Genomic DNA, 24216 nt, shown 5'->3' on the forward strand with positions numbered 1-24216 from the left:
CCACTTTTTTACCTACTGGAGTAATGGGACTACTTTCATTCTGATGTCTCAGCCTATTTTCTTTCCCAGTTCGACCCTGCTATTTTGTGTTTTATTCTTGGGGCACAACAAGATAAACCAACACAGACATAGTAGACCTGACTTAGGGCACCCAGACCCAGTTATTATCAAACCAATAATGTATTTATTTGGATGGTGCTTTTTAGACCTGTCAGCCTTGGGGTAGTATGCCACCCAACTGTTTGCCTTTACCCTCCACTTTTTTGCTGAAAATCATATTTGTTGGACTTAGGATGCTCTGCAGTTTACTGCTGCTAACCAGTGTTAAAGTGCTTATGCTCACCTCCTAAAACATGCTAACATTGGCTTTCACCTTATTGGCATATTTAATTTACGTATAAGTCCCTTGTCGAGTGGTATTCCATATACCCAGGGCCTGTAAATTAAATGCTACTAGTGGGTCACATAAGCAAAAGGAACAATTGATGGATAGAATGCTGAACAATGCAAACATTCACCCCCACTCTCAAAGATCTGGGTTTAATCCATCATTATTTGGCTCACTACACCACCCAGTTTGGACCCATCCATATGCAAATCAGTCTTGACCCTGTTCCTCATGTGAACAGTCCAGTCCGAACTGCAAAGCCAGGCCTTCCCAGGTCCGGAAACAAGCATCCTGGGACCGGTTTCAGGGCATCACCCCTTATCAGCTAGACTAGCTTGAATCCAGTGGTGAAGTGAGCATGGGATCCACGTCTGGGCATACCCTTCCTACTTAGGACGACAAAAACAAAAGGAACTTATCGTGCCACCCACTTATGTCACCCTTAAAACATGTCTCAGACTTACCATTGCAGCCTGAATTTTAAACTGCCAGTTCAACTTGGTAATATAACACTCTTGCCAAGCCTTAAGCTCCCCTTTTATTGCATATAAGTCACCCCTAAGATAGCCCCTAAATAGCCCATCAGGCAGGGTGCATTGTAATTAAGAAGGTTGGAGATGTACTTTTACATTTTACATATCCTGGTGGTGAAAAAATCCTTAATTTGTTTTTCACTACTGTGAGGCCTACCTTTCCCATGGGATAGCACAGGGTTGCCTTATTACATTTAATACGTACTAACTTTTGATTGGGGACAGTTTAATATTTCATGTTTGGTGGCTGAAAAATTGCAATTAAAATCCTCTTTAATGGTAAAGTCATATTTTAAGTTACAGTTTTGAAAATGCCACTTTTAGAAGGTTGGCATTTTCCTGACCTAGCTATTTGGTGCCTGCAGCCTGTCCTAGCTCACATGACTGTGTACAGTCAGCAGTTGGGCTTTGTTAATTCCACCCAAGCAGTAACACAATAGAGAGATTAAGTGTGCCTGAGGAGGTCAACCACCAGGATGAGGGGCAAAGCTGGGCACAGCTTCACTTGCAACTGAATAGGCTATGGTCTGCCTTCACACAAAAGACTTGTCACCCCTGCATTGTTTGCGCAGCCAGCTTGGGGCCCGAGCAAGGGAGTCACGAAACTCCAAGCACTTCAAATGGAATTTGCTAGAAATCTCCTACTTCAAAGGAGGCTCCAGGTATAAAATTAGGACCCTCAGACCCACTCTTCAATTTACTTTCTGGACCTGAGTAAGGACTCTCAGAAGACTGCCTGCTGCTGTGGCCTGCTGTGTAATACACAAGACTGCTTTGCTGCACCTGGAAGGACTACTTTGCTACCTGTAGACTGCCTTGAACCATCAGAGGCTAAGGAGAGGAGAGCAAGGGACAGGTTTGTGTGTGCCATTTGAGGCAGCACAAACAGCTCTGTAGAGTTTTTCTGCCCAAAATGCAATGTCTTCAGCCACAGTCTGTGTCAGAGACACCATGCCGAAGTTGTGACATAGAGCATTATCCATGGTGAATGGTGGTCAATATTTTGCTCTATAGGACCCAATAGAAACCCTTTAGAGTAGGTGCATGTTCCTGTTTTCTGAAATTAAGATTCAGATGTTTTCCCCTTTGCCATTTCATCTGAAGTTAAGAATTCATCTTGGTAAGCCCTGCATAGATGTTTTTCAGTAGTCCAATTGTGGGAGAATCAGATCCTCAGCTAAATCAAAGTGGAAGTTTCACTGGAACACCAGGTTGATCTTCTTTGGCAAGTTTAGTTTGTTGTTTATTCCATTCACAATCGGGTTAACATACAGGGGAAAGACAGCACAGAATCAAAAATAATTCCTAGTTTCTTCACTGTTTGAGTCAACCGATAGGAAAGTAAAAAGACAATGATTTCAATTGAATGAATGCAAGGCAATTGGCCTACCTCCTGCCAGGAGAGTCTTCAACTAAGCATATATAGTCATATGATACTCTCATACATCCTAAAACATGGAACCAATCACAACATTGTGTTACATTGATTCATCAATCCCCTCACTAGCCATAGGTGTACTCGGAGTCATCAACAAACATATGAGAATTGAGTGTTCCATGGCCTGTGCTTAGAGTCTCATGTACACATTTAGTATCAGAGAATACTAGTGCTGATTTATTGTATGTCTCATTGTGAACATTCACCATCTTTGAGTGTCCCAACATTGGCATTCTTTTTATGGTTTCTTGCTATACCTTGATTGTGTATTTTTTAACTACAGTACCTAGTTTAGTTTTGTTTGTATGGCTTCAGAGCTTTAGCTGTCTACAAGACCTATTATTTTCAATGAAAATGGAATGGCCTCGGATCAGCCACAATTAGCTATTGAATGATAGGTGTATTATTCCACGTCAAAGGGAGTTTCGTATGTGGCTGTGACTACTTGGTGAACGCAGAAGCCAACATTAAAAAAGTCTTCCTCCTCTCAAACCAATATGTTTTCCATAATAAGCAAATGCTTACTTAAAGTATGATCTACAAAGTAGCATGAAAGTGCCCTACAATATGTGTTGTGTTATTTTTAAAGAGAATAATGATGGTGTGGAAAAAATACAGCATGAAAAATAAAAGGAATGATTTCTTAAAACTATCACCTCACAAATATAGAGCTAAACTAATAAGTGCTCATTTGGGTCTTGCTTTTATTTCTTTGCGAAATGAAGATTTGATAGCAAGGAGTCTTTGTATTAGTACTGCTTTTGCATCAACTTAAAGCAAAGTTCTCATAGGAAGGGGGACTTCTTTATTGCCTTCCTTGTGTTTATATCACTAGAAACAAAAGGGGATGATAAAGAAGGCTCCATGCTCACAGACCCTGGTTTCAAAAGAAAGACACCTCGAATGAAGAGAGCAAGGTTGATCATAGCAACTCTCTCATCTGCCAATCCCACACAGATTTGAACTATCCAATGTGGGAGATCCCATATTCTACCCCATAGGCTGTATGTGGAATCGTCCTCAGAAGAAAGTAATTAATGAAAACGTCTCTGAACATTGAAGGAACTGCAGCAGTCAAGATTGTGCACAGTGCTTAAAGTTACCTAGTTGACCTGCAGATGGGAGAGTGGACATGTTCCTGGCAGAGCTTATCACTGCCTGCTAGATACAGTGATGAACTCAGTATGGAACAGTTTTGGGAAGACAGGACACAGAAATTGACAGATAAATGCGGTATCATGAAACAGCCCCTGGTAAGACCCTGATCCTAAGCAACCGTGCCTTCCCAGCTTCTTAGAATCCACACAGCGGATTCCAGATGTGAAAGCACACATTGGTAGAGCAGGAACAGCGTCCCAGTAGCCATGACACCTTAACATTAAATGAAACCACAAGTAGGCCACTTTCAATGTTCATGCCTAGCAATGTTTATGAAGGGTGCATTTAAATTAGGCTTGGGCTTAACCAGAGTAATTTTACTCATTTTGTATTGCTCTTTTGAGGCAAATTTACAGAAAATTACACAGTAACACCCGAGTGAATATGAGTAACTTGGTACAAAAACCCTATCACAAGAGCAAAGGGACCACAGCCTTAGTGCGCGTGAGTGGCTGCTTGCTGCTGCTATTCGTGTTCTATTGCTTTTAGCTCTACTTTCTTAGCGCAAAATGTATCCTCTTTTCCATTTTGGACGCAAGGGTGCATTATGCACTACGGAAATATCAGTAAATTCAGGGTTACACTCCTCGCGTAATTTTACATAATCTTGCGTAATTTGGCAGTCATTTTGCATAATTACATAACAGAATATTTTGCAATTTACACCCACCTCTGATTTAAATGAAGACATTCTGGACTTGATTACGGTCCGCAGTATTGTGCTCCACATACCGAATCCCTGGAGAACTTCTTTAATTCAGTAAGATATTTTACAATCATATAAAGTATATTCCATATTTACTTTGTAATTATATTTGCTATCTACACTGTCCAGGGTTTTTTGTAGTAGAATTTTTTTTGCTGTTCAGCTGGCTTTTTTCCAACGGTTCCAAACCAATGGCCTCAGATATGGTTCATAATTTCGGACTTTATATCATTATTAACTTTGTATAGAAGCGCAAAAGCTTGAACTCTACCCTTTTGCTACAAAATATATGAACCAGTTCTGGTAACTGCAACCTTCTTGTTTAATGTCCTTTCCTACTTTTTGCTGTTCGTCCTCCATATAGTGTACAAAAGACTGGAATATTGGGGAGTAGAAAGTTACCTTACATTCGTAAATCCTTTTACCTCCTCTGAATAATACTACAAGATAACGTAAGATTCCACAGGAGTAAATCCAAGGCAACTGTTGGGGATTGGACATCACAAATAGTACACCTTGAACGTTTGTGAGTGCACAAGTGCATTCAGAAACTTCCCTCCGACCCTTTCCCACCTTGAGATAGGAATTAGTTCATTGGTCCCTTTCCCACCTTAAGATAGAAATGAGTTCCCTTGGTCTCTTTCCCTTCTTGAGATAGGAATGAGTTCCCTTGGTCCCTTTCCCACCTTGAGATAGGAATGAGTTCCCTTGGTCCCTTTCCCACCTTGACATAGGAATGAGTTCCCTTGGTCCCTTTCCCTCCTTGACATAAAAATTAGTTCCCTTGGTCCCTTTCCCTCCTTGAAATAGGAATGAGTTCCCTTGGACCCTTTCCCACCTTTAGATAGGAATGAGCTCCCTTGTTCCCTTTCCCTCCTTGAGATAGGAATGAGTTCCTTTGGACCCTTTCCCACCTTGAGATAGGAATGAGTTCCCTTGGCCCCTTTCCCACCTTGAGATAGGAACGAGTTCCCTTTCCCTCCTTCAGATAGGAATCAGTTCCCTTGGACCCTTTCCCATCTTGTGATAGGAATGAGTTCCCTTGGTCCCTTTCCCTCCTTGAGATAGGTATGAGTTCCCTTGGTCCCTTTCTCTCCTTGGGATGGGAATGAGTTCCCTTGGACCCCTTCCCACCTTGAGATAGAAATGAGTTCTCTTGGACCCTTTCCCACCTTGAGATAGGAATGAGTTCCCTTCGTCCCTTTCCCTCCTTGAGATAGGAATGAGTTCCCTTGGACCCTTTCCCAACTTGAGATAGGAATGTGTTCCCTTGGTCCCTTTCCCTCCTTGAGATAGGAATGAGTTCCCTTGGTCCCTTTCTCTCCTTGAGATAGGAATGAGTTCCCTTGGACCCCTTCCCACCTTGAGATAGGAATCAGTTCCCTTGGTCCCTTTCCCTCCTTGAGAGAGGTATGAGTTCCCTTGGTCCCTTTTCCTCCTTGAGTTAGGAATGAGTTCCCTTGGACCCTTTCCCTCCTCGAGATAGGAATGATTTTCTCTGGCCAAGGCTCGAGGGAACCCCGTTCCCTAGTGGGAAGGGGAACAGAGCATCCACATACTTCATGGTGGTGTGGGAGAGGGGCCATCTTTACGAGGAAAAATATGATCATCTTTGAAAAATAGAGCTATTACACAAAGCCGTGGGGCAGTGCGCAATTGTACCCTGGGTGCAATTCCATATCGTTCAAATAGCTAGTTTCCCAGGAGCACGCCTGGAAACATACCACTGGAACAGCTTTCCAGATTTTGACTTGGACATTTTTGAGCAATGTCCAAAAAGTGTAAACGTGCATTCAAATGAGAAAGTGCATCTTTAAACAAACTTTTACACATTTGTTTGTAATCAGCCCTAACAAATGTGTGGTTTTCCTATATTGTCATATTTTCATAGACCATGCCAAGACTACATTTTACGAGTGCATTAGTTGTAGTGCAAGCGAAATACCTGTACATTGTAGTGTGTAAATCATTTTTTGTAATTGTGTTTTTCTGCTAGTGGAGGATGGGGGACCTGGAAACCACTTTGGATGTGTGGAAACGGCCTGTCACAAAGCACAGTGGGAATTTTCGGTCTTGGGAGGATTGGTAAGTTGTTATAAATAGATTAGTTATAGGATCAGAAGGAGGCAGCAAGGACCTTTTTTAAAAAGAATAACTGAGGAATGCAGTATTGTACATTCTGTCAAATGCGCAGAGCAGATCCCTCAAAATGTGTTGGTTTTTCAAACTCCCAGGGGATTCTTTAGAGGGTGGCGCGTGCAAGACTTCTGTCAAAAAGCAGCTTATGTCAATTTCATTTTCTCGTTGGAAGGTCTGTCTTTTTTAAGGTGGGAGATCCAATGTACATTTTTTTTTATTGTTTGGAGCTACCTGGGAAAGCCTGGGGGTCATGAACAGAAAATAACATAAATTACCACCATGTTTCCAGAACACCAGGGCCATTTTTATGTGTTTCTCAGTAACAAACTCCTGTTTAGGGATCATTGAAAAGTGCATGACTTCACCCGTGGCTCTCCCAGATACTGCTTTCATCAAAACTGAAGCAATTGGATGCTGTGTGTGTCTGTACAGACATGCGACTAGAAATCAGGCGATCTAAATAAAAGACAAATTACATGAACTTTTGCTGACCTACTAGCCAAGGTCAATGGCTCAAAATGATTTTCAAAGATCAACTTGAACTCTGACTACCAGTGGCTCATAATGTCACCAGATTCACAATACATAACATTCTCAAAACATATAGGCCTAGAAAGGTACGATAAACTAAACTCTGATATAAGATGCATTCACAAAGTCATCTCTGCACTATAAGGTGACTCGGTACAATGAACACTCACAATATACTGGTAAATAACAGTAGCAACGAGCTTCGCTAAAACAATACATAACCGCAGTTATTAGCCATGCCTAAAAAAATCCTAATTCTGGATACTGAGAGAGCGCAAAACCGAGTTAAAAAATTGTAGGGGTGCATCATATTCACAAGTAGTCAGCACCCACATATATAGAGGACTTACTAACTGTGTTCAAATATAATGTAGGGTTGAGAACTAATGTAGATGGTATTAGAATTACACTAAGGGCTAATGTAATGTGCTTAAAAAATCAATAATGCTGTTTAACATAGAGATGCCGTTTGCTGTGGAGAATTTCACTAATAAGAGTGTGTTTAATAATTCACCATAGTGCCTTTAGTCTTGCTTAATAAACTCACAGTTGTAACGTTAAATGTTATTAAATGGCTTAGGTAGAGATTTTTATTTTGCATTAAAGATTGGTGTTAAGGAACGTAAATGTATTGCTTATGTTAGCCTGTTGGTGCACATAAACGTGCAGAGGCCCATTTCATGGAAATTGTGTAGGCCTGATTTGAAAAGCCTTTTAGAATTAAATCGTAGAAATGTTTTTGGAGAAAGCTGCCTCAGCTAAAGTCATTTGCAACATTCAGAATTTGTGAGCCGATTCACATACGTTCCTTTAAAAAAATCCTAATTCTGGATACTATCATTGGGACTGCAGCTCGTTTTATGGCTACGAATTTGTAGAATCTGGGGCTACTCCTGCAACAGTCACGCGGTAGCCAAAAATCAATTGTCCTATCGTAGGAATTCTCATTTTTGTCTATAGACAAAAGGCCGCATGGGGTCAGTCATGGTCTATGCTGATGAAGTTAGCATGCACTAGGATGTCCTCATAGATGTTTATGACTCCTACTTAATTTCATAAACATGTTGATTGTCACAAACATTTTTGTCTACAACTTGTCAGTTGCAGGAGTATCCCCGGATCCTTGCAAATTCGAAGCTGTAAAAGCTGCTGTGAAATAGCTGTTGAATCATGTAAATCGTTTTTGTTCTGGTGGAACTTGAATTCCTCAAGAATAGTGGCATGATCATGTAATAAACGTTCCCTTAAGATATTTGAATTTCTCAGCATGAAAACGAATTTCAATATTGCCAGATTTATTCTATACTTAACATTTTGCAAAAGAAGTTCAATCCCCATCACCAACTTCTTCCGTCGAAAAATTCTAATACCTTGGGCACAAGGTTCTCTACATGTTCGGAACAACAATCCTGATAAATTCAAATCGTGCCACCACAAAATTGTTAATGTGATTCCACCCCATTTGCATTTACAACAGAAAACTGAAAACATGTGCAGAACATTTCTTTTTCTTAGTATGATTGTTTTATAAGGGTATTTAAGCGCTTGGGTCCTTGTCACTCAAGCATTTCTTCTTAGGATCTGAAAATATATTGGAATCTTTTGGAGCAGAAGTTAATTTATGTTGTGGAGACCAATACTGCCTGCAATATGTAGGTTGATACAATAGACACTGCTAAATGGAACACATGGAAGAAACATGTTTCAGTTGTAAAACATATTTCATATGACATATTTTTTCAATAAAAGAAGGGAAATCTCGATATGTTATTTTAAAGAGAGAAAATGAACACGCCATCTGCACTACTGCAATATATAGTCAATCATCAAAGCTGTGTCAGCTGCATATAGGTTTAAATCTGGGATGCTCAAAGTATACAAGGAGTCTAAATAGGGCTAATTTACATTTCAAGTGTTTATCCTGACATGGACGCGACCCTCCCGAACCTGGACTCCCCTTATTTAGATTAATCAAGTTTTATTTATTTATGATCTTGGAACTCTGAAGAAATCCACATAAAATTGAAATTTACATTTTCAAAACATTCAACTATGATATACAAATGCTATAAATATAGAAGACATCAGATAAAAACAATTTTAGCTATAATACCCACCATATAAATGTTTTAATATATGTCTAAAAAACACTTTAAAAAGTTAAAAATTCTATGACAAAATAGTGCATTCGGTGGTACATAAATGGAATCTATCGGGGCAGAGAAAATAGATAAAAATAAACAGATAGGCCTTATCCATTTACGGCGACATAATGATAGGGCAGGACAAATAAACAGTACATGCATAAGATCCTGGACAGGATTATTGCACAAATTGCAGACTGGAGAGGTACCATACCATTTAGATAGTAGATTATTTAGAGGGAGTAGACCTTGCCTCATTAATAACCAAAAAAGGCGCACTCCATGGGGCAGGTTCGAAGTAATATAAGCCTGTGCTTTGTTTATCACCCAGGAGTCAATAGATGGATCGGTACTACTCTGTTGCATGCTGGCATCCCTATCCCAAATAAAACTCAATTTCCAGGTAGCCTGTTTCAGAGTGGCTTTTAATTGATATGGAGATAGGGTGAAGAGTACGGTTTCATCCAGTTGAAGCAAGTCTACCGCAGCTTTGAAATTTTTAACAATTAAAGATTGCTCATTTAAACTTCCCAATAATTCTTTCCGGATAAAAGATCTTATTGTACCTAGCTCACCCTTTACAAGGCTTATAACCCAACGTACTATCCCCGCAAGTCACAGTACCCAGGTACTTCTTAGTCTCAATTCCAACCTTAAAGCAGCCACGGGACAAGCAGAGTTAACTGAGACTAGGCTCCGTAAAATGTTGCCTTCTGTTGTATTTAGGAAACCCCATTTTCCTAAGTCAAGTAATTCCATACCATACAACAGAGAGGCAGGAATTTTAGCACGAAATACCTCCAATAGAATTCCAAAGTGTCTCTTTCCTGTTGACCTATAGAGGAAACCCACATTTTTCCCCTGTGTAATTGCTTTATGAATGTTATTTTCTATGTGTGCTTAATCACTTAAATTACTACACACCGTTTTTCCCACGAAGACATAGGATTTTACAAGTTCCCGTTTTTGCCCACCTACAGCCCAAACGAAGTTTCCATACTTTTTTCTACCATGCATGCACATTACTTTGCTTTTAGTTACATTTATCTTTAAAAAATGGGCCTCTGCATATTCATGTAGCACCTGAAGACGACTATTTAATTCCCTTGGCGTCAAATCCAGTATTAGAATGTCATCCGCATAGAGTAAACAAACAATTGATTTTCTCCCCCAATAATGGGGCGATGCCTTCACTTTGAGAGAGAGCATAGGGAAGGTCAGAAATATAAAGGGAGAAAATTAGAGGAGCCAATAAACATCCTTGTTTTAGGCCATTTACAGTGGGGATTTTTTGGGAGAGACCTCTTTCCCCTCCCAATAAGACTCTACACCTGGTATCTGTATAGAGGGCACGGACTAGCTCCAAGAGGATGGCTGGCATACCCAGGTCCAACAATTTTCCCCACAGCAAAGGTCGATCTACTTTATCAAATGCTATGGAGAAGCCTATAAACGCGGTGTAAACTCTTCCACCTCTAAGTTTGACATATTTTTCGTTTATTACCTGTAGAGCCGTTAAGTTATCGATAGTTCCATGTTTTGACATAAACCCTGTTTGTTCAAAAGGTAAGATTTGACCCCCGTTCACCCAGTCATTTATTTGCATCAAGGGGCATTTAGCAAAAACTTTACCCACTGCATCTAACAGAGCAATTTGACAATACTTTTTTTGGGACATCTCGGTCTCCCTTCTTGAATAGGGGGACTAATATACTCCCCTTCCAGGATGGGAGGACCGTTTTGTTTGTATAGCAGTAATTAAACACTGGATAGAGGATTTTACTCCACATTTTACTGTTTTGTTTTAAAACCGTAATTAGAAGCTCATCCGGGCCCGTCGCCCCGGAGGACTACATTCCCTTAATCGCCATTTCAATATCTTTTTCAGATGGTGAGCCATATAATGATAGATCTTCGTTTAGTCCAGTGTGGTCGATTATAGTTGCATTACTCGCATATAGGTCCTGTATATAGCTAACCCATTTATGCTCCTCAATGGTGACTGGGAGAGGACATGATCTAGCTCCACATCCCTACCCAATGAGAGACCAATACTTTCTTACTTGCCGTTTCGACACTGCTTCTCTCAAATTAATCCAAATTATTTAGATTAATCCATTCAGGCAGCAACTGTTGAAAGACTTTAAGCCACTGCCGGATGGGAACCGAAACCGGCCCTGGCAAACAGCTTGGCCGGCTCACGGGGTAAAGGGGGGGTGTTAGTTCAAGCACCACTCCCTTCGCACCACTGCAGCTTTTGCTACAGTTGGCCAATATTGCAGCTATGCTGCAAAACCGCCCCCCGTTAACAAAAACGGCCAACAGGGGGCCAAAACCGGCCCCCATCCTGGTGGCCCACCGGGGTAATGCCTGGTGCCCACTACGGCCAGTCCGGCCCTGCTTTGAGCTGCATAATGTTGACTGGAGTATTCCAACTAAGAGCAAGACTAAATAACCTGTGTTCTCTGCAGTGGTACAATGGCAGGGTCAGACTGGCCTATAAGGCAACCAGGCAGTGCCTGATGGGCTTTTCTGACAGGTCAGTGTGCGGGCCGTTTTGTGGCTGGTTGTAGGCCTTTTTTATTGTCTGCTGGGCTGACATTATTACTGTTGATTTCCATTATTTAAAAAAAAAACAATGCCCGCAGCAGACACAAATCCATGCAGCCTTCCATACCTTACAAAAAGCTCATGCAGCTTGCCTTTACAATTTCAAAACTGGCGCAATTTGCAAACATTGGCTACTTTTTCTGCTCTCTAATTCACTAATGGAGGATATTTTTATTTAGGTGCCCGGGCCTATTATCAGTCCCAGTCCCACCCTGTACAATGGTACTTACCAAGTGGCTGATGAAATACAAATGTGGACTGTAACTTTTCCAGTTATTAGCTTATAGTAATTATGTATGTATGAGAATCCCCCCCAGCCTCACAGAAAAACAACCATCAGGTAACTCAAATTGGAGCCGAAAACTCAAATCATGTATGTCCTTGAGGGCAAACCCCCTGCTACTGTTTTGTAACATAGTTGGGCGAGGTGCTTAATACACAAGCGTAAATGTAATCCACTGATTTCCAATGTGGTAGAGCGATGGAAAACATCTGCTGCAGGAGAAGCATAGGCAGTGCCAGATGGATAGCCAAGCCCTTCCATGTTGCTGGCCCCTGGCTCTGTTTTAATCTGCTGAGGCCTAGCAAAGTTTCCAAATCTTGACTCAGTAGGTAAAGGTTCATTGCTCAGATCTCTTTTTGTGTCTGGTGTATTTTGGTAATTTTTGTTCCTCCTAGGTGGGTCTGCAGGTTTAAGGTGGAATAAATAAAAAATGTCCACCATTGCTCCTGATCTGTGGCTTGTATCCCACATGCATCATTGTGTCATTTTGCATTTCTTAATTTGCAAAAAATAAGGAATCGCAAATTAAGAAGTGCAAAATGCTATGCATCATTTTTTTCGGTATTTCTTTGTGATTCGGTAAAAATCGCAATTTTTACCGAATCCCAAAGAAATACCGAATTCTTAAGTTAATTTTCGCAATTCCCATTGATTCCTATGGGCCAAAAGGCCCATAGGAGTCAATGCAAATTGCGAGTGGCACTTAGAAAATTTCATGAGTGCAGGGGGGGGTCCAAAGGACCCCCCCATGCACCCCTGAAATGTATTTTTCGCATCATGTTGCACACACACATGTCCTAAGGACATGTGTGTGTGAAACATGAATGTTGAAAAAAAAAACATTTAAAGCATTTTAAACACTTTTTCCAAATTTACCGAGTGGTTCAACCACTCGGTAAATTTGGAACCCTAATTGCGAATTTCCACTTGTCAAAGTAATGATGCATTGCTTTTAAGAAGTCGCACATCTGCGACTTCTTAAAAGCACCCGCAATTTTAGAACTCGCAACAATGTTGCGAATTCTAAAATTGCTTTATGCATCCCAAAAAGCACTTTTGTATTCGCAAACGGCCGATTTTAAGGAATCGCACCGTTTGCGAATGAAAACGTGCTTGATGCATGTGGGCCGTACGAATCTATTTAAACAGTATTGTGCTCTGTAATTCACTAAACTGCTAATATGTCTTTCATTGCTCGAATTCTGCACCTTTGTGGCTCTTTCACGTAAAAGATGAGCAGGTTCTAGCCTGCATCTTTCATCCTCTATGCCGAAATATGTTTGGCTTACCCATTCACAAACATTCCCAACGTACATAGAGCATTATTCGTACAACATGGTAGGAAATGGTTTGTCCACTCAGTTCTACTTTTAATATGTGTAAGACTAGTTGGGGAACACATTGTAAATGCACACACCTTGTATAATGATACATTTGATATTGCAGTTGTCATATTTTGGGTGATTGTCAACACAGCACCGAAGCCCTACAGACATTGTGGTAAATGATGTTAAAGATGGTGGACACCTATAATACCCAGATAAGGACACAACTCATGGCTACTCTTGCTTTTACAGGTGAAGCTATTGCCAAGCGTCTGAAGCCATTTGGAGTGAAGAAATTCGTGTATACTGATATTGGCCCCAGACCTGAGGTAGCTGCTAGGATCTCAGCCGAGTTTGGTGAGAAGAAGTCACTTTATGTGCTAAAATAGCTGAAAAAACAGCACATTTCAGTCAATATGTCTAAGCTTCTTGAATGGCATGGTGATGTAATAGTTCGGTTTATCACTCAATCCACACTTTATCCATGACATGCTTTAAATTACATCACACTATAATATTAATTCAATCCTACTATCATGATTAACGCACCTCTATGGGACACCCTTTTTACTTCAGCCTTGATCGGTTTAGCAGCTTGAACGCTGTCATACCTTCCTGTAAACTGGTAACAAACTGAGACATTACCGCTGGGATCTGTGTGTGATCTGCCTATTTCAATATCAGTAAGTTCGACACGGCTTTGAACCTCCTAAGGTTGGTAGACAAGTGCCAATTTTGATTGAGTAATAATGCGTGCACGTAAAATTGTTGCATGTAAAGTGCTTCGGATAAAAGCGCTACATAACTAACAGATTATTGTTATCCCAGTTGTATGCATCATCTTAGAACCTAACACAAGGCCCAATCAGGAGAGACAATGTTGTGCAGATGAACCCCTTCCACGGATTGGCTCAACAGATAGCAACAGTGCACTGGCAAACGTTCTTATTGTAGCCAATCATGTCATTCCCACAGGCCAGAGCTCAGCATAAGACACACACACTAATGTATGTGTTAGTGGTGCGAAGTAGTATTGTGTCTGAAAACAGTTGCAAGGCCATCTGTATATGGTATTGCATTCCAGCCACACACTTCTCATCCTCTGCATCCTTCTAGTACTAATCCCTTAACATTAGCGACGCGTATGTGATTGGTATCTAGTTAAAATGGTAGGAATACAGTCCCACTCAATGACTTCCAGTGTTTTCACCTTTGTACAGTATTAAAAGGTGATGAGGGAATGCTTGCAAAAGTCTCAGCCACTGGCAATCACTCAAGTCACATTTCAGTTAATTGTTCTTTTTACCACTGCACCAATCCAGGTGCATGGAAATCAGTCCTGGTCGCACTCTACTGCAAAGAATTCAGCATGAAGCTTCATGCCATGTTACCTATAGATCTGAACACAAGCAACACCAGAGTGGTTTCATTGTTGGTGGTTCTCATCAGTGAGGTGCAACCAGGAGCCTTGTCAAGGACTGGAAGCTAAGAAGGTCTTTTGAGTCTCCTTCTAGAATACTCCAGAAAAGGTAACTCCTCCTAGAAGCCATATGCCAACCTGCACAGAGCAGCACACAGGAAAGATGTCACATTTTTCCAAATGAGGGGTTAACAATAGGAGGAAAAAAACTCAAAGGTGAAAAACTCACCTTGACAATCCTGTAGCTTTTGATTGAAGATGAAAATCATTACTGAAAATATCAACAAGGCACCAACCTCCTCCTGACATCAGGAAGGGAACAAGAAGCAAGCAAGAATTCTAGGTGTCGAATGCAGATGAAAATCAAACTGTTAGAAACTAATGTCTGTGACAAAAGTACTAGCAAAGCAGCAAAGAAGGCAACAAAGCATATGGCTACACGTGTGTTGCAACTCATTTTGCTCTCATGATTGGCTCCCTTATATATGATTCGAACAAGAACTGGCACCACAGGAAAAGACTACTTCATGTTAGATTCGAACTCTCAAATCACAGCCCACAGACAGATTGTAATTGCATTCATAAATCAGTTACTACCACTGATGAGGTGTTGAAGCGCTTTAGGCCGGGCAGCATGCTTCTCCATAACCAAGGTTTGTGATTAATCAAATGTTACTGGTTATTGTAAGTTATTGGAATTAGTCTTTTGCTCTGAAGCAAACTATTCCACGCATTCACTCCAGTTTTGTTGTATAGATTACATTAATAAACGCTAGCTGTGATTATTGGTGTGGAGGTGGACGGGTGAGGTAATGTAGTTGGGTGTAGGGGATAGTAGTAGAGCTTGAGGATGTTAGGTATTGTTTGGTTGCATGGATATGATTTCAAAGAAGAAGAGATTGTGATTTTCAATATGAGTTTGGAGAAATACAATCATAAAGATTAGGGCAAACAGACTTGTGACTTTGAGAAGTCTGTGCTCAGAGAGAGGAGGCATGCAGCAGATGGAAAGGAAGAAGAGGGCCAGTTCAGAAAAAAAACAGAATTTTTAAGTAAAGGGTCAGTTTTTCATGCTTGACTTACAGATATAGAGGTTGCTTTTTCATATAGCATGGAGTTTGAAGATGCAAGACTGTAAAAAGAAACAGCATGATTTGCAATGGAAGATAATGATATATTAGGTACTTTCAATAGGGACTATCATCAGGCAAAGAGCCTGTCTATTGTTAGACTACCACTGGACCACTGCTCCAGCAAGGTCAGCTGATGAGCTCAGGGTTTGGAAGCATAAAGTAATGGCTGGATGCATATACTGAAAAGTAGGAAGAGCTTTCGGCTGTGCTCGAAGGAAGCAGAAACCTCATGAACATAGCAATGCAAGAAGATACATGGGTAAATACTGCTAACATTAAGACAGAGATTTTGCAAATGCTGACACTGATGTCTTGTGATGTTCATCCACAAGCCTGGCTTACAGTATTAATTATAAAAAGCAAAGTGGGATCACTTTGGAAGCCCATGGTTGTAGCATGACACAAGATGGAAGGTGAGAACAGCTTCGTAACAGTGGAAGTGTATTCACTTAATTTCTGTGGCAATCGAGTAGAGATCCAGACACCAAGGTGAAAAGGATAGTGACTGGGCTCCCTTTAGATATGAAATTTAGACTTGGTTAGCAAGGAACCGGTGATTACACTTCCTGAAGCACTTTCCTTGGATGAATGGTAGTAGAAGGGTTAGGATTGCAGGCTGTTTGTGCAGACTGTTAGGTGAGGCCCGACATTTTGTTTTGATTGATCACAGGCAAATGCAGAGACCTGTGTGTGCTCTAAGCAGGAGACTGCCCTGCTGTGAGGGGCATCACTACACAAAGGCTGCTAGGAAAACAATCAGGAAAAGGCATTGACATTCTGGTACCAACAACTACAATCTTTTGTGAGGTGTTCAGTCTCCTTGAAGTGGAAGAGGTGTGGGGCAGCGGCCAGGGTGCCTGACTCCGATCTACAGGGTTCATGGTTCGATCCCCGGCTCCAGCGGCAGGTTAGCCCAGCACCATGTGACTCTGGGCAATAGCTTGCTTAATCTTCCCTATGGCCCCCAGCGCCAGGACTCCTCTCGGTGGTAGCTGTGCGCTTTACAAATGCTGGCATTTACAAGTCTCACTATGCCTTTCTGTACAATATGAAATGCTAATTTCAAAGAGCCATGTGAAGGACTGCCTCATTCGATCTCAAACTTATCTTAAGTAAAATGTGAAAAGAAAGCTGCCACTAGAGTATAGCAAACAAACAACATATATATGGCCACATGCATCAACCTATTTAGGAAGTGCAAACGGTGCGAATCGGTAAATTCGGCCGTTTGCGATTCCTAAATAAGTTTTTGGGATGCATCATACATTTTTCTGAAATTCGCTATTTTTAGCGATTTCCAAAAATGTGATTGTTTTTAAGGAATCGCAAATTTGCGATTCCTTAAAAGCAATGCATGATTGTTTTTCAAATTGCGAATTAGCAATTAGGGGGTGCAAATTACCACAAGGTTGAACCTCGTGGTAATTTGCGAAAAGTTATGAAAATGCTCAAAAATGCATTTTTTAAACTTTCATGTTACAGACACACATGTCCTTAGGACATGTGTGTGTGAAACATGCACTTTAAAATACATTTCAGGGGTGCAGGGGGGGTCCTTTGGACCCCCCTCTGCACCCTTGGAATGCATTAACAAATTGCGAATCGCATTTTCAATTTGTAAATGCCTTCCCATTGACTCCTATGGGCCTTTTGGCCCATAGGAATCAATGGGATTTGCTAAATCGCAATTAGGAATTCGCATAATATTTGCGATTCGGTAAAAATAGCGATTTTTACCGATTCGCAAATATTATGCGAATAAAATCATGCATCCCATTTTGCGATTCCTTATTTGCGATTCCCTAAAAATCGCAAATAAGGATTCGCAAAACCTTACAATGATGCATGTAGCCAATAGTGTTTTCCGTAGGTTTACGAACCACTACTGAAATCTAGGCAGAGCAAGAATGAATAATTAAAAATTGAAAAATAAACTGCAAATGTAAAATGAAAGGGATTAGGTAAGGTAATGGGACCGTTTTCCTCCTTAAGCTTCGTAGAATATAAACTGTATATGGTATCTGTTAAATGTTTCTTTCATTAGCAGCATTGCTGTGCAAAATGTAAAGTCCGAAACTGTGAAAACATGCACTTATTTATAGTGTTTTGTAGGATTCAGAGAGTCTACAAATCACAACTTTGTGCCACTCTAATTCACAGCGGCTTCGTCACATAAAGGGGCATATTTACAAGTCCCTTGCGGCACTTTTGCGTAATTTTCCCATATTAAAAATGACGAAAAAGTGGGCTTGTAAATCTGCCCAAAGTATTTAACTGTGTGTGCGCGCACAGCCGGAGGTGAGCTTTAGCTGAAAGGTAAATATGCCAGAGTGTAAGCTGGAAAGTAACCACACCTGAGTGGTGCTCGTCTTACCTTTTTTGTTTTGCAATTTTATATAGTGTGAACTTCACCCGAAGGTATTAGAGCATTTCACATGAGCACCAGTTATGTTACACATGGACACATTTATGTTTTTTAGGCATGGGGAGATTATGAATCGGACTGAGATAACGGGAGACGGGTCACTCGCTCACAACAGTGACAGATATCCCGTCGCCTAAACCTAAATCCTATAGATATTATGGGATTTAAATTTCAGCGGACAGGATATCCGTCCTGGGTGTGACGGAGTAACCCATCAGCCGATTTCTAAATAACGCCCTATGTGATTTGCCCAGCATCACAGGATGTTTAGCCTAGTTCCCCATCTCTAAAGTCAGCAGCTCTGGCCGTTATGCCACATCCTATCCCACCTTGTGTGAACTTCATGAAAGTCAGATTAATGAACTTCTCCTTCGCTTTGCAACTCTGCCCTGGATGCTCACTTCTCTCTCGCGATGCTCTGGGGACCTCAGGCTGCCTGCTCCGTGTCGGGTTTCTCTTGAATATAGAGGTTTAATATCAGCTACCTGCTAATAGTGGCCAACTAGATGCTTTGTGCAACTCTTTGTACCAGTTCTTTGCACCCAGATGTATGTGACAAAGAGAATTACCGCTTGCTCTTTTGGTGTGCAGGATTATCCATACTTGAAAAATTAAAAAATAAAAACTATTATTGGAAGAGATTGCACAGCATAGTTACATAGCTTCACAATAGCAAAGGACGACCAGGGGAGGCACCATGTGTAGAGGGAGAAGGCAGAGGGAGTAAAGGGGCAGTGAACGGAAAGGAGGCAGCTCATGGACTAACACAGGCGGCCGCCGCGGGCAGAAGGATTATCCATACTTGGCTTGGTATCATGTGAGAAATGAAGAGCGCTCACCAAAAGTGTACATGGACACTACGCCGTGTAGAATATACAGACTCTAGGCAGATCTAACCCTTAATAACTCTACTTTTTTCTGATGCTCTAAACTATCTTGTTTAACTTCTTATCCTCTGAAAATGAGACAACCTTAAACCTGCAGACACATACTCTATGAGCCCCACTACCTCTATGGCGAACATGTTAGACAAAGCACTGTCCTTCCAGGCCTCTACAGATTATACTAAGACTCTTTCCCCACCAAGAGGCTCTCAGGCCACCCCACTACTACTTGTACCTGCTTAGAACCTCTATCTCAGCTGGGATGTTTTTCAACTGGTTGACTCTAAGGCACAGGGAGGACAGATCCCGCAGCTGGACCAAGGACCTGTGGCGCAGATCGAGTACACGGCGGGAACAACTCTACCCACGATTCCAGAAGCACTGATTATCGTAATATATTCCACTGCGTTCAGACGAGAGATACTTGGATATCTGAAGACTTGTAGGAAACAACACTCCTTACAACGAAAAAGGACAATAGAGATGATAATGATGCCCTGATGAAGTCTTGTTTTAACATAAACAGACGAAACACGTGTTGGCATGGAATTCTTGTGAAGGACTGATTAATGGCAATGTGAATAAGAAAGCCTGGATGTTCGAATAAGGGACATTGGACACTACAATCCAAATATAGAAGACTATTCTTTGATTCATTAAGTGCTCAGAGATTTTTTTTTTATTCATTGTTGTGATATAATTTAGCAAAAATCTTTGTGCTTTTCGATATGCCAGTTCACCAAGAAATAGTACTGGATTGTGTTACATTCACACTTTATTATCCATATCTCTATTAAATTACATGTAATTCTGCAGGCTAAATATCTAAACCAAATATTCACAGTTACTGAAATTACAGTTGAAGAAAGAGTCCATTGACATTTTCAATGCGGCATCTTCATTATTCCCCATAAACAGTATAAGGGGACGGATCTTGAAAAAGGTTCACATTGGGGCCTGTTGTATAAACTAAATTGAGGGTCATGTGAAAGAACTACATTGACAAAGTCGATAGGTTTGTGCCAATAAACTTGCGCATTTATGAACCTATCCCTGGGCGCCTCTGGTGTGAATGGTCTGTTCAGAATATATTCACTTGCCAGATAATATGCTGCTACTAACAAATGTGCTATAACCAGTCAACTTTTTCTTTTCAAAGTCAGCCAACAAGTACATCATAATTCATAAGTATAATGCTAAGAGGAATGAAAGTCAGCCTCAGTCCGTTCAGATAACAGCGGTGGGGCCGGGTTGGGGGGGAGGGGTAAGGGGGGGATCGCGGCGGACATTGCTAAGGGAAAATGTAATAAAAAAATAATTTTCCCTCGGAATCCCTCCCACCCGGCCCCACTGCTGTTACCTGCATGAACCGCAGCTGATGAAAGTGACACATGTGAGCCATGTTTTAATATGATATTTGTTTCTAAAGAAGTCAACATGCAGTGCTTAATTTGTAAAAAATAAAATTGAAAAAGAAGTACATAGAGTGACCTAGAGTTTTTCTTGGGAGACTGCCACCAGTGCTGCTGAATGCTTGGATCGCTGAATGCTAAGGCTGCCTTGTCTTGATTACAGCTCATGCCTCTTTCTTCTAAACTACACATCCTGTCTCTTTATCTCACTCTTGCAGATTCGGTTTCATACCTACTATCTCCTTTTTTCACTGTTTTCCTATATTTCTATTCTTCCTCATCTCTCCCATGTTCTGGCTTTAGCTCTATTGCCATGGTCAACTAGAATGTTAAATAGAAGTCCCAAGGGGAAAACTGGGAAAGGCTTGGGTCCTGTCACCGTCCGGCCTGGACCACTACTATGAAATAAACAAAAACAATAGCCGGGCAGCTTGAGTCTATGCAGTAGTGCGCAGCCTAGTATAATGAATTGCTAGGTTGGACAACCATTTGTGTTGGATAACTTTTTTGTTTTATAAAATATTTGTAAGAATTTTTTTTGGCATCAAAAAATACAACACGACATTTACAGAGATACAGAAATACATTAAAAAAAATGAAAAGAACATATCAAACAAAATGCTCAAACAAGAAAATTGTGACAAATAATCAACATGGACAACTGTAATATGCCTCATGTCAATCAATCGTTGAGGCACCAATCCTGGATATATACTGAACAAGTGGACTAACATGGACTGGGGGGTCGTTGTCACTTTGAAATAATATAAAAAACGGTGTCAGTGAAGGGGCTAACTTACACAAACTCCTCGCTCAGACTCAAAAACTCTGAAAATAAAGGTACCTTATCTTTGCGCACCCTTGAGGTATGTTTCGGTCTGATTAGTGCACAAGTACAGCACAATAGAGACAGTGGAGCATCGTTTCTAACCGAGATCTTTACGCTATTTGTTTACAGGGAGTGATCCGAACCTCTCACCAATAAGGTACCTTTATTTTCAGAGTTTTTGAGTCTGAGCGAGGAGTTTGTGTAAGTTAGCCCCTTCACTGACACCGTTTTTTTAAATTATTTCACAGTGAAAACGACCCCCCAGTCCATGTCCTGAGGAGAACCTGTTAAATGTGGTTGGGTTCGAAACGCGTCGACGTTCTTACCTCCAAGATACCAAATAATTAGGGCTTGCTAGGAATCAACTTAACACACTTGTAAATCGCTGATCTGTTCCCGTGTTATTCCTAGTCATAGCACTTCGTGACAAATCTATTGTGTATCTTGTGTAGGTGGTAACAAGTAGGCTACTATTTCAATCTGTTAGTCCACTTGTTCAGTCTATATCCAGGATTGGTGCCTCAACGATTGATTGACATGAGGCATATTACAGTTGTCCATGTTGATTATTTGTCACAATTTTCTTGTTTGAGCATTTTGTTTGATATGTTCTTTTCATTTTTTTGAATGTATTTCTGTATCTCTGTAAATGTCGTGTTGTATTTTTTGATGCCAAAAAAAATTCTTACAAATATTTTATAAAACAAAAAAGTTATCCAACACAAATGGTTGTCCAACCTAGCAATTCATTATACTAGGCTGCGCACTACTGCATAGACTCAAATATAAGTCCCAGCACCCACAAATTAATACTGGTGCTCACCACCTGCAACACCCGGCACAAATTAAGCAAGGTCAATGTGGCAGCTCAAATTGCATATCTGCTGCCCACTTTAGCTGATTATTCTTTATTGATGCAATGCATTCATCATGTCCCCTTGCTTGTTTTACAGTATCAATGGATGAGCTTGCCAAGCAGTCCGATTTCATCACCGTGTGCTGCGCGCTGACACCTGAGACACAAGGCATCTGCAACAAGAAGCTGTTCTCTGCAATGAAAAGTACAGCTGTGTTCATAAACACCAGCAGGTAGGGAAAGCAAAGTTGGAGGAATAAAAGGCTGATAAAAAGTGGCACTTCGGCAGCCCAGACAAAAGAAAAGAGGTCTGGACATGAATCCTGCCACCGCTCCACAGTCACCTCGTGTGTGTTATGTGCATTTGTAAAGCGCACTATCCCCTGCTGGTGTCCTGGTGCTGAGCAGGTGTGTGCGCCTAGCCCTGCCTATGGTATGATGGATAATTGAAAAGCAGAGTCTTCTGCTTCTTGCTGAATTCAAGAAGAGAGGAGGAGGCTCTTCTGAGGAGTGGGAAGCTGTTCCATGCTTTAGGAGCCATATATGAGAACACCCGCCCTCCTGATCTGTTTCTGTGCATGTGCGGGATGTGTGCAAGTAAAAGTCCTGCGAAGTGGAGTAGTCTGGGCGGTTGGTGGAAGGAGATGTGACGGTTCAGTAGGTGGGGCTTACATTGTGTAGTGTCTTGAATGGTTGTGTGAGGGTTTGAAATGAGCAAGTTTGTGTATCGGCAGCCAGTAGAGCTCCCTGAGGTGCGGTGTGACGTGAGCTCTGTTTGGGAGGTTTAAGGATGAATCAGGCTGTGAAGTGAGCTCTGGATGGTTTGTTGTGTTCTAGTGAGTTGCTTGGTGATCCCGGCGTAAAGGGTGTTCTGGTAGTCCATGTTGCTGGTGACTAGGGCGTGATTGACAGTGTTTCTAGAGTTGCTGGGGAGCCATGCGAGATTGTCCTCAGCATCTTCAGGGTGTGAAAGAAGGATTCACTAACAGCGGTCATGTCCAGTTTGCTGTCAATTATTTTTCCGAGGTTCCTCGGTGTTAGAATCGGCTGGTCTCTAGTTGGCAGAGGTATACACTTCTGACAAATAGGGACCCACCTCCTCTAGTCAGGGCAAGGGGATCACACACTCAGATAACCCCCGCTCACCCCCTTGGTAGCTTGGCAGAGCAGATAGGCTTATCTCAGAGGCAGTGTGTTAAGCATTTATGGCCACATACAGTAATAAAGTGAATACACCACAAATGGACACAACACAGAAGGTATTATAAAAATAAGGATGTTTATATAAGGCTTAGCACAAGACCAAATAACGACAAAAATATACCACAATCTTAGTAAATACTCTTTGGAAGGAAAAAATAATAGTTCAGGTAAAGTCTCTTCTTAGTAAACGGTTCTTTAGCAACAAAAGTAAATCTTCTTCTTTAAAGCACAGTTCTTGGCAACACTGTAACCCCCACAGGAGTCACACGACGTCGAGGCAAAGTTATCCCAAAGTTTCGGCGTCGACCGCGAGGAGCGCTACGTCGAGCCCGGAGTCGAAACAGACCCCACAAACACAGTACCTTTGAGAATGAAGAAACGATGATCCACAGCATCGCGATGTATCGGCGTCGAGTCTTCGGCGTCGATCGGGCCTCGGAGTCGGAGCGATCTGCAGCGGCATTGACAGGTATCAGGCTGGAGCAGCACTCACAGTGGCGAAGCGGGATACGGCGTCGTCGTCGATGTCGTGGTTGCAAGAGTGAGCAGCGCTCACGGCGTCGATAAGGGCTGCGGCTTCGATGCGATCAGCGGCGGCGTCGACACAGGGTCAATTGGAGCTGGAGCCGAACTCGCCACTCACTGGCGTCGCTACTGGCGTCGATCGGGCCCGGCGGCCAGCATCGAAGGTGCGGGACACTGGAGCCGTTACTCACGATGTCGAGTTGGATTTGGCGGCGTCCGTCGACGTCGAGATTGCTGATTTTTTTAGAATACTGGAAACACCACGCTCCAGTTC

General features: G+C 41.6%; 1 protein-coding gene across 1 annotated transcript in view; it reads left to right on the forward strand.

The window, feature by feature from the left end:
* Positions 1-6219: 6219 nt before the first annotated feature.
* The window catches only part of LOC147671308 (glyoxylate reductase/hydroxypyruvate reductase-like), a gene marked incomplete at its 5' end in the record, with an annotated part of 66313 nt that continues 48316 nt past the window's right edge, over positions 6220-24216 (forward strand). The window contains 3 exons of the mRNA XM_086948086.1: positions 6220-6308; positions 13508-13612; positions 22312-22447. Of these exons, the coding sequence (XP_086804212.1) occupies positions 6220-6308; positions 13508-13612; positions 22312-22447 (330 nt within the window). The remainder of the gene's footprint in view (positions 6309-13507; positions 13613-22311; positions 22448-24216) is intronic.

This window comes from Lissotriton vulgaris, unplaced genomic scaffold (genome assembly GCF_964263255.1).
Source record: "Lissotriton vulgaris unplaced genomic scaffold, aLisVul1.2 SCAFFOLD_2606, whole genome shotgun sequence".
NCBI classification, from domain to species: Eukaryota; Metazoa; Chordata; class Amphibia; order Caudata; family Salamandridae; genus Lissotriton; species Lissotriton vulgaris.